The following is a 14,278-nucleotide window of genomic DNA, read 5'->3' as shown; positions in this document are numbered from 1 at the left end:
TACCATTCCACTACCTCTCTACTTCCTCTCCACTACCATTCCACTACCTCTCCACTACCTCTCCACTACCTCTCCACTCCATTTTCCACTACCTCTCCGCTACCTCTCCCTCTCCACTACCTCTCCACTACCATTCCACTACCTCTCCACTACCATTCCACTACCTCTCCACTACCATTCCACTACCTCTCCACTACCTCTCCACTACCTCTCCACTACCATTCCACTACCATTCCACTACCTCTCTACTTCCTCTCCACTACCATTCCACTACCTCTCCGCTACCTCTCCACTACCTCTCCACTTCCTCTCCACTTCCTCTCCACAGCCTCTTCACAGCCTCTTCACTTCCTCTCCGCTACCTCTCCACTACCTCTACACTACCTCTACACTACCTCTACACTACCTCTCCACTACCTCTCCACTACCTGTCCTCTACCTCTCCACTACAATTCCTCTACCTCTCCACTACCTCTCCTCTACCTCTCCTCTACCTCTCCACTACAATTCCTCTACATCTCCACTACCTCTCCACTACCTCTCCACTACCTCTCCTATACCTCTCTGCTATCTCTCCACTACCTCTCCTCTACCTGAGTAGGTACCTCTCCACTACCTCTACACTTCCTCAACACTTCCTCTCTACTACCTCTCCACAGCCTCTCCACTACCTCTCCTCTACCTCTCCGCTACCTCTCCGCTACCTCTCCACTACAATTCCTCTACCTCTCCACTACCTCTCCACTACCTCTCCACTACCTCTACACTTCCTCTCCACAGCCTCTCCACTACAATTCCTCTACCTCTCCACTACCTCTCCACTACCTCTCCTCTACCTCTCCTCTACCTCTCCGCTGCCTCTCCGCTACGTCTCCGCTACCTCTCCACTACCTCTCCACTACCTCTACACTTCCTCTACACAGCCTCTCCACAGCCTCTCCTCTACCTCTCCTCTTCCTCTCCTCTTCCTCTCCACTACAATTCCTCTACCTCTCCGCTACCTCTCCGCTACCTCTCCGCTATCTCTCCGCTACCTCTCCACTACCTCTCCACTTCCTCTCCACTTCCTCTCCACAGCCTCTTCACAGCCTCTTCACTTCCTCTCCACTACCTCTACACTACCTCTACACTACCTCTACACTACCTCTACACTACCTCTCCACTACCTCTCCACTACCTGTCCTCTACCTCTCCACTACAATTCCTCTACCTCTCCACTACCTCTCCTCTACCTCTCCTCTACCTCTCCACTACAATTCCTCTACCTCTCCACTACCTCTCCACTACCTCTCCACTACCTCTCCACTACCTCTCCTATACCTCTCTGCTATCTCTCCACTACCTCTCCTCTACCTGAGTAGGTACCTCTCCACTACCTCTACACTTCCTCAACACTTCCTCTCTACTACCTCTCCACAGCCTCTCCACTACCTCTCCACTACCATTCCACTACCTCTACACTACCTCTCCACTACCTCTACACTACCTCTCCACTACCTCTCCACTACCATGCCTCTACCTCTCCACTACCTCTCCACTACCATTCCACTACCTCTCCACTACCCCTCCACTACCCCTCCACTTCCTCTCCACTACCTCTCCACTACCCCTCCACTACCCCTCCACTTCCTCTCCACTACCATTCCTCTACCTCTCCGCTACCTCTCCACTACCATTCCACTACCTCTCCACTACCTCTACACTTCCTCTCCACTACCATTCCACTACCTCTCCACTACCTCTCCACTGCCTCTCCACTGCCTCTCCACAGCCTCTCCACTACCTCTCCAGTACCTCTCCGCTACCATTCCGCTACCTCTCCGCTACCTCTCCGCTACCATTCCGCAACCTCTCCGCTACCTCTCCGCTACCTCTCCACTACCATTCCGCTACCTCTCCCTCTCCACTACCTCTCCACTACCTCTACACTACCTCTCCACTACCTCTCCACTACCATTCCACTACCTCTCCGCTACCTCTCCACTACCTCTCCACTACCTCTCCACTACCATTCCACTACCTCTCCGCTACCTCTCCCTCTCCACTACCTCTCCACTACCATTCCACTACCTCTCCACTACCATTCCACTACCTCTCCACTACCATTCCACTACCTCTCCACTACCTCTCCACTACCTCTCCACTACCATTCCACTACCATTCCACTACCTCTCTACTTCCTCTCCACTACCATTCCACTACCTCTCCACTACCTCTCCACTACCTTTCCACTACCATTCCACTACCTCTCTACTTCCTCTCCACTACCATTCCACTACCTCTCTACTTCCTCTCCGCTGCCTCTCCGCTACCTCTCCGCTACCATTCCACTACCTCTCCACTACCTCTCCACTACCATTCCACTACCTCTCCACTACCATTCCACTACCTCTACACTACCATTCCACCACCTCTCCGCTACATCTCCGCTACCTCTCCGCTACCTCTCCGCTACCTCTCCACTACCATTCCGCTACCTCTCCCTCTCCACTAACTCTCCACTACCATTCCACTACCTTTACACTACCTCTCCGCTACCTCTCCACTACCTCTCCACTACCATTCCGCTACCTCTCCCTCTCCACTACCTCTACGCTACCTCTCCGCTACCATTCCACTACCTCTCCACTACCTCTCCACTACCTCTCCACTACCATTCCACTACCTCTCTACTTCATCTCCACTACCATTCCACTACCATTCCACTACCTCTCCACTACCATTCCACTACCTCTCAGCTACCACTACCATTCCACTACCTCTTCACTACCATTCCACTACCTCTCCACTACCATTCCACTACCTCTCCACTACCTCTCCACTACCATTCCACTACCTCTCCACTACCTCTCCACTATCTATCCACTACCTCTCCACTACCATTCCACTACCTATTTACTTCCTCTCCACTACCATTCCACTACCTCTCCACTACCTCTCTACTACCTCTCCACTACCTCTCCACTACCTTTCCACTACCATTCCACTACCATTCCACTACCTCTCTACTTCCTCTCCGCTACCATTCCACTACCTCTCTACTTCCTCTCCGCTGCCTCTCCACTACCTCTCCACTACCATTCCACTACCTCTCTACTTCCTCTCCACTACCATTCCACTACCTCTCCACTACCTCTCAACTACCTCTCCACTACCATTCCACTACCTCTCCGCTACCTCTCCCTCTCCACTACCTCTCCACTACCATTCCACTACCTCTCCACTACCATTCCACTACCTCTCCACTACCATTCCACTACCTCTCCACTACCTCTCCACTACCTCTCCACTACCATTCCACTACCATTCCACTACCTCTCTACTTCCTCTCCACTACCATTCCACTACCTCTCCACTACCTCTCTACTACCTCTCCACTACCTCTCCACTATCTTTCCACTACCATTCCACTACCTCTCTACTTCCTCTCCACTACCATTCCACTACCTCTCTACTTCCTCTCCACTACCATTCCACTACCTCTCTGCTTCCTCTCCGCTGCCTCTCCGCTACCTCTCCGCTACCATTCCACTACCTCTCCACTACCTCTCCACTACCATTCCACTACCTCTCCACTACCATTCCACTACCTCTACACTACCATTCCACCACCTCTCCGCTACATCTCCGCTACCTCTCCGCTACCTCTCCGCTACCTCTCCACTACCATTCCGCTACCTCTCCCTCTCCACTAACTCTCCACTACCATTCCACTACCTCTACACTACCTCTCCACTACCTCTCCACTACCATTCCGCTACCTCTCCCTCTCCGCTACCTCTACGCTACCTCTCATCTACCATTCCACTACCTCTCCACTACCTCTCCACTACCTCTCCACTACCATTCCACTACCTCTCTACTTCATCTCCACTACCATTCCACTACCATTCCACTACCTCTCCACTACCATTCCACTACCTCTCAGCTACCACTACCATTCCACTACCTCTTCACTACCATTCCACTACCTCTCCACTACCATTCCACTACCTCTCCACTACCTCTCCACTACCATTCCACTACCTCTCCACTACCTCTCCACTACCTATCCACTACCATTCCACTACCATTCCACTACCTCTCTACTTCCTCTCCGCTACCATTCCACTACCTCTCTACTTCCTCTCCGCTGCCTCTCCACTACCTCTCCACTACCATTCCACTACCTCTCTACTTCCTCTCCACTACCATTCCACTACCTCTACTTCCTCTCCGCAGCCTCTCCGCAGCCTCTCCGCTACCTCTCCACTACCTCTCCACTACCATTCCACTACCTCTCCACTACCTCTCCAGTACCATTCCACTACCTCTCCACTACCTCTCCACTACCTCTCCACTACCATTCCACTACCTCTCCACTACCATTCCACTACCTCTCCACTACCTCTCCACCACCTCTCCACTACCATTCCACTACCTCTCCACTACCTCTCCACTACCTCTCCACTACCATTCCACTACCTCCTCTTCACTACCATTCCACTACCTCTCCTCTACCTCTCCGCTACCTCTCCGCTACCTCTCCACTACAATTCCTCTACCTCTCCACTACCTCTCCACTACCTCTCCACTACCTCTACACTTCCTCTCCACAGCCTCTCCACTACAATTCCTCTACCTCTCCACTACCTCTCCACTACCTCTCCTCTACCTCTCCTCTACCTCTCCGCTGCCTCTCCGCTACGTCTCCGCTACCTCTCCACTACCTCTCCACTACCTCTACACTTCCTCTACACAGCCTCTCCACAGCCTCTCCTCTACCTCTCCTCTACCTCTCCTCTTCCTCTCCACTACAATTCCTCTACCTCTCCGCTACCTCTCCGCTACCTCTCCGCTATCTCTCCGCTACCACTCCACTACCTCTCCACTTCCTCTCCACTTCCTCTCCACAGCCTCTTCACAGCCTCTTCACTTCCTCTCCACTACCTCTACACTACCTCTACACTACCTCTACACTACCTCTACACTACCTCTACACTACCTCTCCACTCCCTGTCCTCTACCTCTCCACTACAATTCCTCTACCTCTCCACTACCTCTCCTCTACCTCTCCTCTACCTCTCCACTACAATTCCTCTACCTCTCCACTACCTCTCCACTACCTCTCCACTACCTCTCCACTACCTCTCCTATACCTCTCTGCTATCTCTCCACTACCTCTCCTCTACCTGAGTAGGTACCTCTCCACTACCTCTACACTTCCTCAACACTTCCTCTCTACTACCTCTCCACAGCCTCTCCACTACCTCTCCACTACCATTCCACTACCTCTACACTACCTCTCCACTACCTCTACACTACCTCTCCACTACCTCTCCACTACCATTCCTCTACCTCTCCACTACCTCTCCACTACCATTCCACTACCTCTCCACTACCCCTCCACTACCCCTCCACTTCCTCTCCACTACCTCTCCTCTACCTCTCCGCTACCTCTCCACTACCATTCCACTACCTCTCCACTACCTCTACACTTCCTCTCCACTACCATTCCACTACCTCTCCACTACCTCTCCACTGCCTCTCCACTGCCTCTCCACAGCCTCTCCACTACCTCTCCACTACCTCTCCAGTACCTCTCCGCTACCATTCCGCTACCTCTCCGCTACCTCTCCGCTACCATTCCGCTACCTCTCCGCTACCTCTCCGCTACCTCTCCACTACCATTCCGCTACCTCTCCCTCTCCACTACCTCTCCACTACCATTCCACTACCTCTCCACTACCATTCCGCTACCTCTCCGCTACCTCTCCACTACCTCTCCACTACCATTCCACTACCTCTCTACTTCCTCTCCACTACCATTCCACTACCTCTCCACTACCTCTCCACTACCTCTCCACTACCATTCCACTACCTCTCCGCTACCTCTCCCTCTCCACTACCTCTCCACTACCATTCCACTACCTCTCCACTACCATTCCACTACCTCTCCACTACCATTCCACTACCTCTCCACTACCTCTCCACTACCTCTCCACTACCATTCCACTACCATTCCACTACCTCTCTACTTCCTCTCCACTACCATTCAACTACATCTCCACTACCTCCCTACTACCTCTCCACTACCTCTCCACTATCTTTCCACTACCATTCCACTACCTCTCTACTTCCTCTCCACTACCATTCCACTACCTCTCTACTTCCTCTCCACTACCATTCCACTACCTCTCCACTACCATTCCACTACCTCTACACTACCATTCCACCACCTCTCCGCTACATCTCCGCTACCTCTCCGCTACCTCTCCGCTACCTCTCCACTACCATTCCGCTACCTCTCCCTCTCCACTAACTCTCCACTACCATTCCACTACCTCTACACTACCTCTCCGCTACCTCTCCACTACCTCTCCACTACCATTCCGCTACCTCTCCCTCTCCACTACCTCTACGCTACCTCTCCGCTACCTCTCCACTACCTCTCCACTACCTCTCCACTACCATTCCACTACCTCTCTACTTCATCTCCACTACCATTCCACTACCATTCCACTACCTCTCCACTACCATTCCACTACCTCTCAGCTACCACTACCATTCCACTACCTCTCCACTACCTCTCCACTACCATTCCACTACCTCTCCACTACCTCTCCACTACCATTCCACTACCTCTTTACTTCCTCTCCACTACCATTCCACTACCTCTCCACTACCTCTCTACTACCTCTCCACTACCTCTCCACTACCTTTCCACTACCATTCCACTACCTCTCTACTTCCTCTCCGCTACCATTCCACTACCTCTTTACTTCCTCTCCGCTGCCTCTCCACTACCTCTCCACTACCATTCCACTACCTCTCTACTTCCTCTCCACTACCATTCCACTACCTCTACTTCCTCTCCGCAGCCTCTCCGCAGCCTCTCCGCTACCTCTCCACTACCTCTCCACTACCATTCCACTACCTCTCCACTACCTCTCCACTACCATTCCACTACCTCTCCACTACCTCTCCACTACCATTCCACTACCTCTCCACTACCTCTCCACTACCTCTCCACTACCATTCCACTACCTCTCCACTACCATTCCACTACCTCTCCACTACCTCTCCACCACCTCTCCACTACCATTCCACTACCTCTCCACTACCTCTCCACTACCTCTCCACTACCATTCCACTACCTCCTCTCCACTACCATTCCACTACCTCTCTACTACCTCTCCACTACCATTCCACTACCTCTCCACTACCATGCCACTACCTCTCCTCTACCTCTCCGCTACCTCTCCTCTACCTCTCCGCTACCTCTCCGCTACCTCTCCACTACCATTCCGCTACCTCTCCCTCTCCACTAACTCTCCACTACCATTCCACTACCTCTACACTACCTCTCCGCTACCTCTCCACTACCATTCCGCTACCTCTCCCTCTCCACTACCTCTACGCTACCTCTCCGCTACCATTCCACTACCTCTCCACTACCTCTCCACTACCTCTCCACTACCATTCCACTACCTCTCTACTTCATCTCCACTACCATTCCACTACCATTCCACTACCTCTCCACTACCATTCCACTACCTCTCAGCTACCACTACCATTCCACTACCTCTCCACTACCTCTCCACTACCATTCCACTACCTCTCCACTACCTCTCCACTACCATTCCACTACCTCTTTACTTCCTCTCCACTACCATTCCACTACCTCTCCACTACCTCTCTACTACCTCTCCACTACCTCTCCACTACCTTTCCACTACCATTCCACTACCTCTCTACTTCCTCTCCGCTACCATTCCACTACCTCTTTACTTCCTCTCCGCTGCCTCTCCACTACCTCTCCACTACCATTCCACTACCTCTCTACTTCCTCTCCACTACCATTCCACTACCTCTACTTCCTCTCCGCAGCCTCTCCGCAGCCTCTCCGCTACCTCTCCACTACCTCTCCACTACCATTCCACTACCTCTCCACTACCTCTCCACTACCATTCCACTACCTCTCCACTACCTCTCCACTACCATTCCACTACCTCTCCACTACCTCTCCACTACCTCTCCACTACCATTCCACTACCTCTCCACTACCATTCCACTACCTCTCCACTACCTCTCCACCACCTCTCCACTACCATTCCACTACCTCTCCACTACCTCTCCACTACCTCTCCACTACCATTCCACTACCTCCTCTCCACTACCTCTACACTTCCTCTCCACAGCCTCTCCACTACAATTCCTCTACCTCTCCACTACCTCTCCACTACCTCTCCTCTACCTCTCCTCTACCTCTCCGCTGCCTCTCCGCTACGTCTCCGCTACCTCTCCACTACCTCTCCACTTCCTCTCCACAGCCTCTCCACAGCCTCTCCACTACCTCTCCTCTACCTCTCCTCTACCTCTCCTCTTCCTCTCCACTACAATTCCTCTACCTCTCCGCTACCTCTCCGCTACCTCTCCGCTATCTCTCCGCTACCTCTCCACTACCTCTCCACTTCCTCTCCACTTCCTCTCCACAGCCTCTTCACAGCCTCTTCACTTCCTCTCCGCTACCTCTCCACTACCTCTACACTACCTCTACACTACCTCTACACTACCTCTCCACTACCTCTCCACTACCTGTCCTCTACCTCTCCACTACAATTCCTCTACCTCTCCACTACCTCTCCTCTACCTCTCCTCTACCTCTCCACTACAATTCCTCTACCTCTCCACTACCTCTCCACTACCTCTCCACTACCTATCCTATACCTCTCTGCTATCTCTCCACTACCTCTCCTCTACCTGAGTAGGTACCTCTCCACTACCTCTACACTACCTCTACACTACCTCTCCACTACAATTCCTCTACCTCTCCACTACCCCTCCACTACCCCTCCACTTCCTCTCCACTACCATTCCTCTACCTCTCCGCTACCTCTCCACTACCATTCCACTACGTCTCCACTACCTCTACACTTCCTCTCCACTACCATTCCACTACCTCTCCACTACCTCTCCACTGCCTCTCCACTGCCTCTCCACAGCCTCTCCAGTACCTCTCCGCTACCTCTCCGCTACCATTCCGCTACCTCTCCGCTACCTCTCCACTACCATTCCGCTACCTCTCCCTCTCCACTACCTCTCCACTACCATTCCACTACCTCTACACTACCTCTCCACTACCTCTCCACTACCATTCCACTACCTCTCCGCTACCTCTCCACTACCTCTCCACTACCATTCCACTACCTCTCTACTTCCTCTCCACTACCATTCCACTACCTCTCCACTACCTCTCCACTACCTCTCCACTACCATTCCGCTACCTCTCCACTACCTCTCTACTACCTCTCCACTACCTCTCCACTATCTTTCCACTACCATTCCACTACCTCTCTACTTCCTCTCCACTACCATTCCACTACCTCTCTACTTCCTCTCCACTACCATTCCACTACCTCTCTACTTCCTCTCCGCTGCCTCTCCACTACCTCTCCACTACCATTCCACTACCTCTCTACTTCCTCTCCACTACCATTCCACTACCTCTCTACTTCCTCTCCACTACCATTCCACTACCTCTCTACTTCCTCTCCGCTGCCTCTCCACTACCTCTCCACTACCATTCCACTACCTCTCTACTTCCTCTCCACTACCATTCCACTACCTCTCTACTTCCTCTCCGCAGCCTCTCCACTACCCCTCCGCTACCTCTCCGTTACCTCTCCACTGCCGTTCCACTGCCATTCCATTCCATTCCGTTACCTCTCCACTGCCGTTCCACTGCCATTCCATTCCGTTACCTCTCCACTGCCATTCCATTCCATTCCGTTACCTCTCCACTACCCTTTTCATCTCCATGTTCATCTTCTTCAGTGTGTTTAAATAAAGTTCCTGTGTGTTAACTCTTGGGCTGCCTAATTCCCCTCTAACCGGGGGCGGTGTCAGTAAGATGGGTAGAGCCAGGTCACTCTCTTTCACAGATAATGTTTTATTTTACTAGGCAAGTCAGTTAATTCTTATTTTCAATGACGGCCTAGGAACAGTGGGTTAACTGCCTTGTTCAGGGGCAGAACGACAGATTTGTACCTTGTCAGCTCGGGGATTTAGGTTACTAGCCCAACGCTCTAACAACTAGGCTACCCTGCCGCCCCATAAGGGTTAGTTAGAAGTAAATCTGTTCCTTTTCACTTGTAGAATGTTCACCAACTCCCCGACCTGTATTGACACCAACTCCCTGTACTGACACCAACTCCCCGAACCTGTACTGACACCAACTCCCTGTACTGACACCAACTCCCCAAACCTGTACTGACACCAACTCCCTGTACTGACACCAACTCCCTGACTTCTACTGATACCAACTCCCTGTACTGACACCAACTCCCTGACCTTCACTGACACCAACTCCCTGTACTGACACCAACTCCCCGAACCTGTACTGACACCAACTCCCTGTACTGACACCAACTCCCCGAACCTGTACTGACACCAACTCCCTGTACTGACACCAACTCCCTGACTTCTACTGATACCAACTCCCTTTACTGACACCAACTCCCTGACCTTCACTGACACCAACTCCCTGTACTGACACCAACTCCCCAAACCTGTACTGACACCAACTCCCAACCTGTACTGACACCAACTCCCTGACTTCCACTGACACCAACTCCCTGTACTGACACCAACTCCCTAACCTTCACTGACACCAACTCCCTGTACTGACACCAACTCCCCAAACCTGTACTGACACCAACTCCCAACCTGTACTGACACCAACTCCCTGACTTCCACTGACACCAACTCCCGACCTGTACTGACACCAACTCCAAGACCTGTACTGACACCAACTCCCTGCACTGACACCAACTCCCTGACTTCCACTGACACCAACTCCCCGCCCCCAACTGACACCAACTCCCTGACTTCCATTGACACCAACTCCCTGTACTGACACCAACTCCCTGACTTCTACTGACACCAACTCCCTGTACTGACACCAACGCCCCGACCCTCACTGACACCAACTCCCTTTACTGACACCAACTCCAATCACTGACACCAACTCCCTGTACTGACACCAACTCCCTGACTTCACTGACACCAACTCCCTGTACTGACACCAACTCCCGACCTGTACTGACACCAACTCCCGACCTGTACTGACACCAACTCCGACCTGTACTGACACCAACTCCCTGTACTGACACCAACTCCCTTTACTGACACCAACTCCCTTTACTGACACCAACTCCCTGTACTGACACCAACTCCCCAAACCTTTACTGACACCATCTTTCCAACCCTGTACTGACACCAACTCTCCGGTCTGAACTGGCACCAACTCTCCAACCTGTACTGACACCAACTTCCTGTACTGACAACAACTTCCTGTACTGACAACAACTTCCTGTACTGACACCAACTTCCTGTACTGACACCAACTCCCTGTTCTGACACAAATGTATTTATTTATACTTCATGTTATGAAAAGTCTGTAGCCATTCCTTCACGTCATTGATGGGATTTTAGACCCTGCCTTAATAAGACAGATAAAATCAACCCTGGGAATGATCCCAGACCAACACCCTGACCTGTATGGAATGGAATTATCCCAGACCAACACCCTGACCTGTATGGAATTATCCCAGACCAACACCCTGGCCTGAATGGAATTATCCCAGACCAACACCCTGACCTGTATGGAATTATCCCAGACCAACACCCTGACCTGTATGGAATGATCCCAGACCAACACCCTGACCTGTATGGAATTATCCCAGACCAACACCCTGACCTGTATGGAATGGAATTATCCCAGACCAACACCCTGACCTGTATGGAATGGAATGATCCCAGACCAACACCCTGACCTGAATGGAATTATCCCAGACCAACACCCTGACCTGTATGGAATTATCCCAGACCAACAACCTGACCTGTATGGAATGGAATTATCCCAGAAAATTCCATACAGGTCAGGGTGTTGGTCTGGGATAATTCCATTCCATACAGGTCAGGGAATAGTCCCGGACCCACTAGTGACCGCTGACCTGGAGGGACTTGACAAAGGTCCAGAGCAGCGTCCGAATTCCTTCCCCCTTGCTCAGCAGTTTGACCAATCGCATCACTCGGAACAGACGGAAGAACGTGATGGACACTCTGGAACTGTCATCAGAGCTCTGGAATGAAGAGAAAGAGAAAGAGAGAGATTCAGAGGAAAGAGACACACATCAACATGATAGAGAGGTAACATACAGTAGTTAAATAGATGACAGATACAATGGTTAAAGCTGCAATCCTTAATTTAAACAATGAGGATTGTTCCGCTAAAAAGCTAAAGGATGAAGCTGGAGAAATGTAACCTCATTCAAATTCATAGACAGAACTATGGATGCAAGGACTGACCATCCATGATATCAAATGTATACTTTTAACCATGTTTTGAGGCTAAGCTCATGAGTTATATTCTTCAATATTCTTCAAGTCCAAAAATGGCTGTAGCAACTAAGGATTCTAGCTTTAATGTTAACTGTTTTCACACCAAAACCTTCAACCCAGGTGTATTGTGAATATAATTATGCTTGAAGGAAATATCTTAGACACAAATGTGTTGACAAGCTGAAATGAAATTGTATTTGTCACGTGCGCCGAATACAACAGGTGTAGACCTTGAAAAGCCCTTAAAACCAACAATGCAGTTTTAAGAAAATAGAGTTAAAAAATAGAGTTAAGAAAATATTTACTAAACAAACTAAAGTAAAAAATAATAATAATGAGGCTATATAGAGGGGGTTGGTACTGAGTCAATGTGCGGGGGTACAGGTTAGTCGAGCTAACATGTACATGTAGGTTGGGGTGAAATGACTATGCATAGATAATAAATAGCGAGTAGCAGCAGTGGAAAAACAAAGGGGGGAGGGGGGGTTATCAATGTAAATAGTCCGGGTGGCCATTTGATTAATTGTTCAGTAGTCTTATGGCTTGGGGGCAGAAGCTGTTGCCTTTTGGACCTAGACTTGGCACTCAGATACCGTTTGACGTGCGATAGCAGAGAAAACAGTCTATGACTGGGGTGGCTGGAGTCTTTGACCATTTTTTTGGGCCTTCCTCTGACCCCGCCTAGTATATAGGTCCTTGATGACAGGAAGCTTAGCCCCAGTGATGTACTGGGCCGTTCGCACTACCCACTGCAGCGCCTTACGGTCAGATGCCAAGCAGTTGCCGTACCAGGCGGTGATGCAACCGGTCAGGATGATCTCAAATGGTGCAGCTGTAGAACTTTTTGAGGATCTGAGGACCCATGCCAAATCTTTTCAGTCTCCTGAGGGAGAATAGGTTTTGTCGTGCCCTCTTCACGACTGTCTTGGTGTGCTTGGACCATGTTAGTTTGTTGGTGATGTGGACACCAAGGAACTTGAAGCTCTCAACCCGCTCCACTGCAGCCCCGTCGATGAGAATGGGGGCGTGCTCGGTCCTCTTTTTCCTGTAGTCCACAATCATCTCCTTTGTCTTGATCACGTTGAGAGAGAGGTTGTTGTCCTGGCACCATACGGCCAGGTCTCTGATCTCCTCCCTATAGGCTGTCTCGTCATTGTCGGTGATCAGGCCTACCACTGTTGTGTCATCAGCAAATTTAATGATGGTGTTGGAGTTGTGCCTGGCTGTGCAGTCATGAGTTAACAGGGTGTACAGGAGGGGACTGACCACGCACCCCTGAGGGGCCCCTGTGTTGAGGATCAGTGTGGTGGTTGTGTTGTTAGCTACTCTTACCACCTGGGGGCGGGAAGTCCAGGATCCAGTTGCAGAGGGAGGTGTTTAGTCCCAGGGTCCTTAGCTTAGTGATGAGCTTTGTGGGCACTATGGTGTTGAGCGCGTAGATGTAGTCAATGAATAGCATTCTCACATAGGTGTTCCTTTTGTCCAGGTGGGAAAGGGCAGTGTGGAGTGCAATAGAGATTGCATCATCTGTGCATTTGTTGGGGTGGTATGCACATTGGAGTGGGTCTAGGGTTTCTGGGATGATGTTGTTGATGTGAGCCATGACCAGCCTTTCAAAGCAATTCATGGCTACAGAAGTGAGTGCTACGGGTCGGTAGTCATTTAGGCAGGTTACCTTAGTGTTCATGGGCACAGGCACTATGGTGGTCTGCTTAAAACATGTTGGTATTACAGACTCAGGCAGGGAGAGGTTGAAAATGTCAGTGAAGACACTTGCCAGTTGGTCAGCGCATGCTCGCAGTACATGTCCTGGTAATCCGTCTGGCCCTCCGGTCTTGTGAATGTTGACCTGTTTAAAGGTCTTACTCACACCGGCTGCGGAGAGTGTGATCAT

At 51.1% G+C, this 14,278-nt stretch overlaps 1 protein-coding gene across 1 annotated transcript in view; it reads right to left on the bottom strand.

The window, feature by feature from the left end:
- cacna1fb (calcium voltage-gated channel subunit alpha1 Fb) overlaps positions 1-14,278 on the bottom strand; it is a 183,032-nt gene that overhangs the window by 52,465 nt on the left and 116,289 nt on the right. Inside the window, exon 31 of the mRNA XM_082962277.1 lies at positions 11,997-12,125. Within this exon, the coding sequence (XP_082818403.1) occupies positions 11,997-12,125 (129 nt within the window). The remainder of the gene's footprint in view (positions 1-11,996; positions 12,126-14,278) is intronic.

This window comes from Salmo salar, chromosome 15 (genome assembly GCF_965601325.2).
Source record: "Salmo salar chromosome 15, fSalSal1, whole genome shotgun sequence".
Taxonomy (NCBI): domain Eukaryota; kingdom Metazoa; phylum Chordata; class Actinopteri; order Salmoniformes; family Salmonidae; genus Salmo; species Salmo salar.
This window is presented reverse-complemented; position numbering and strand designations above follow the sequence as displayed.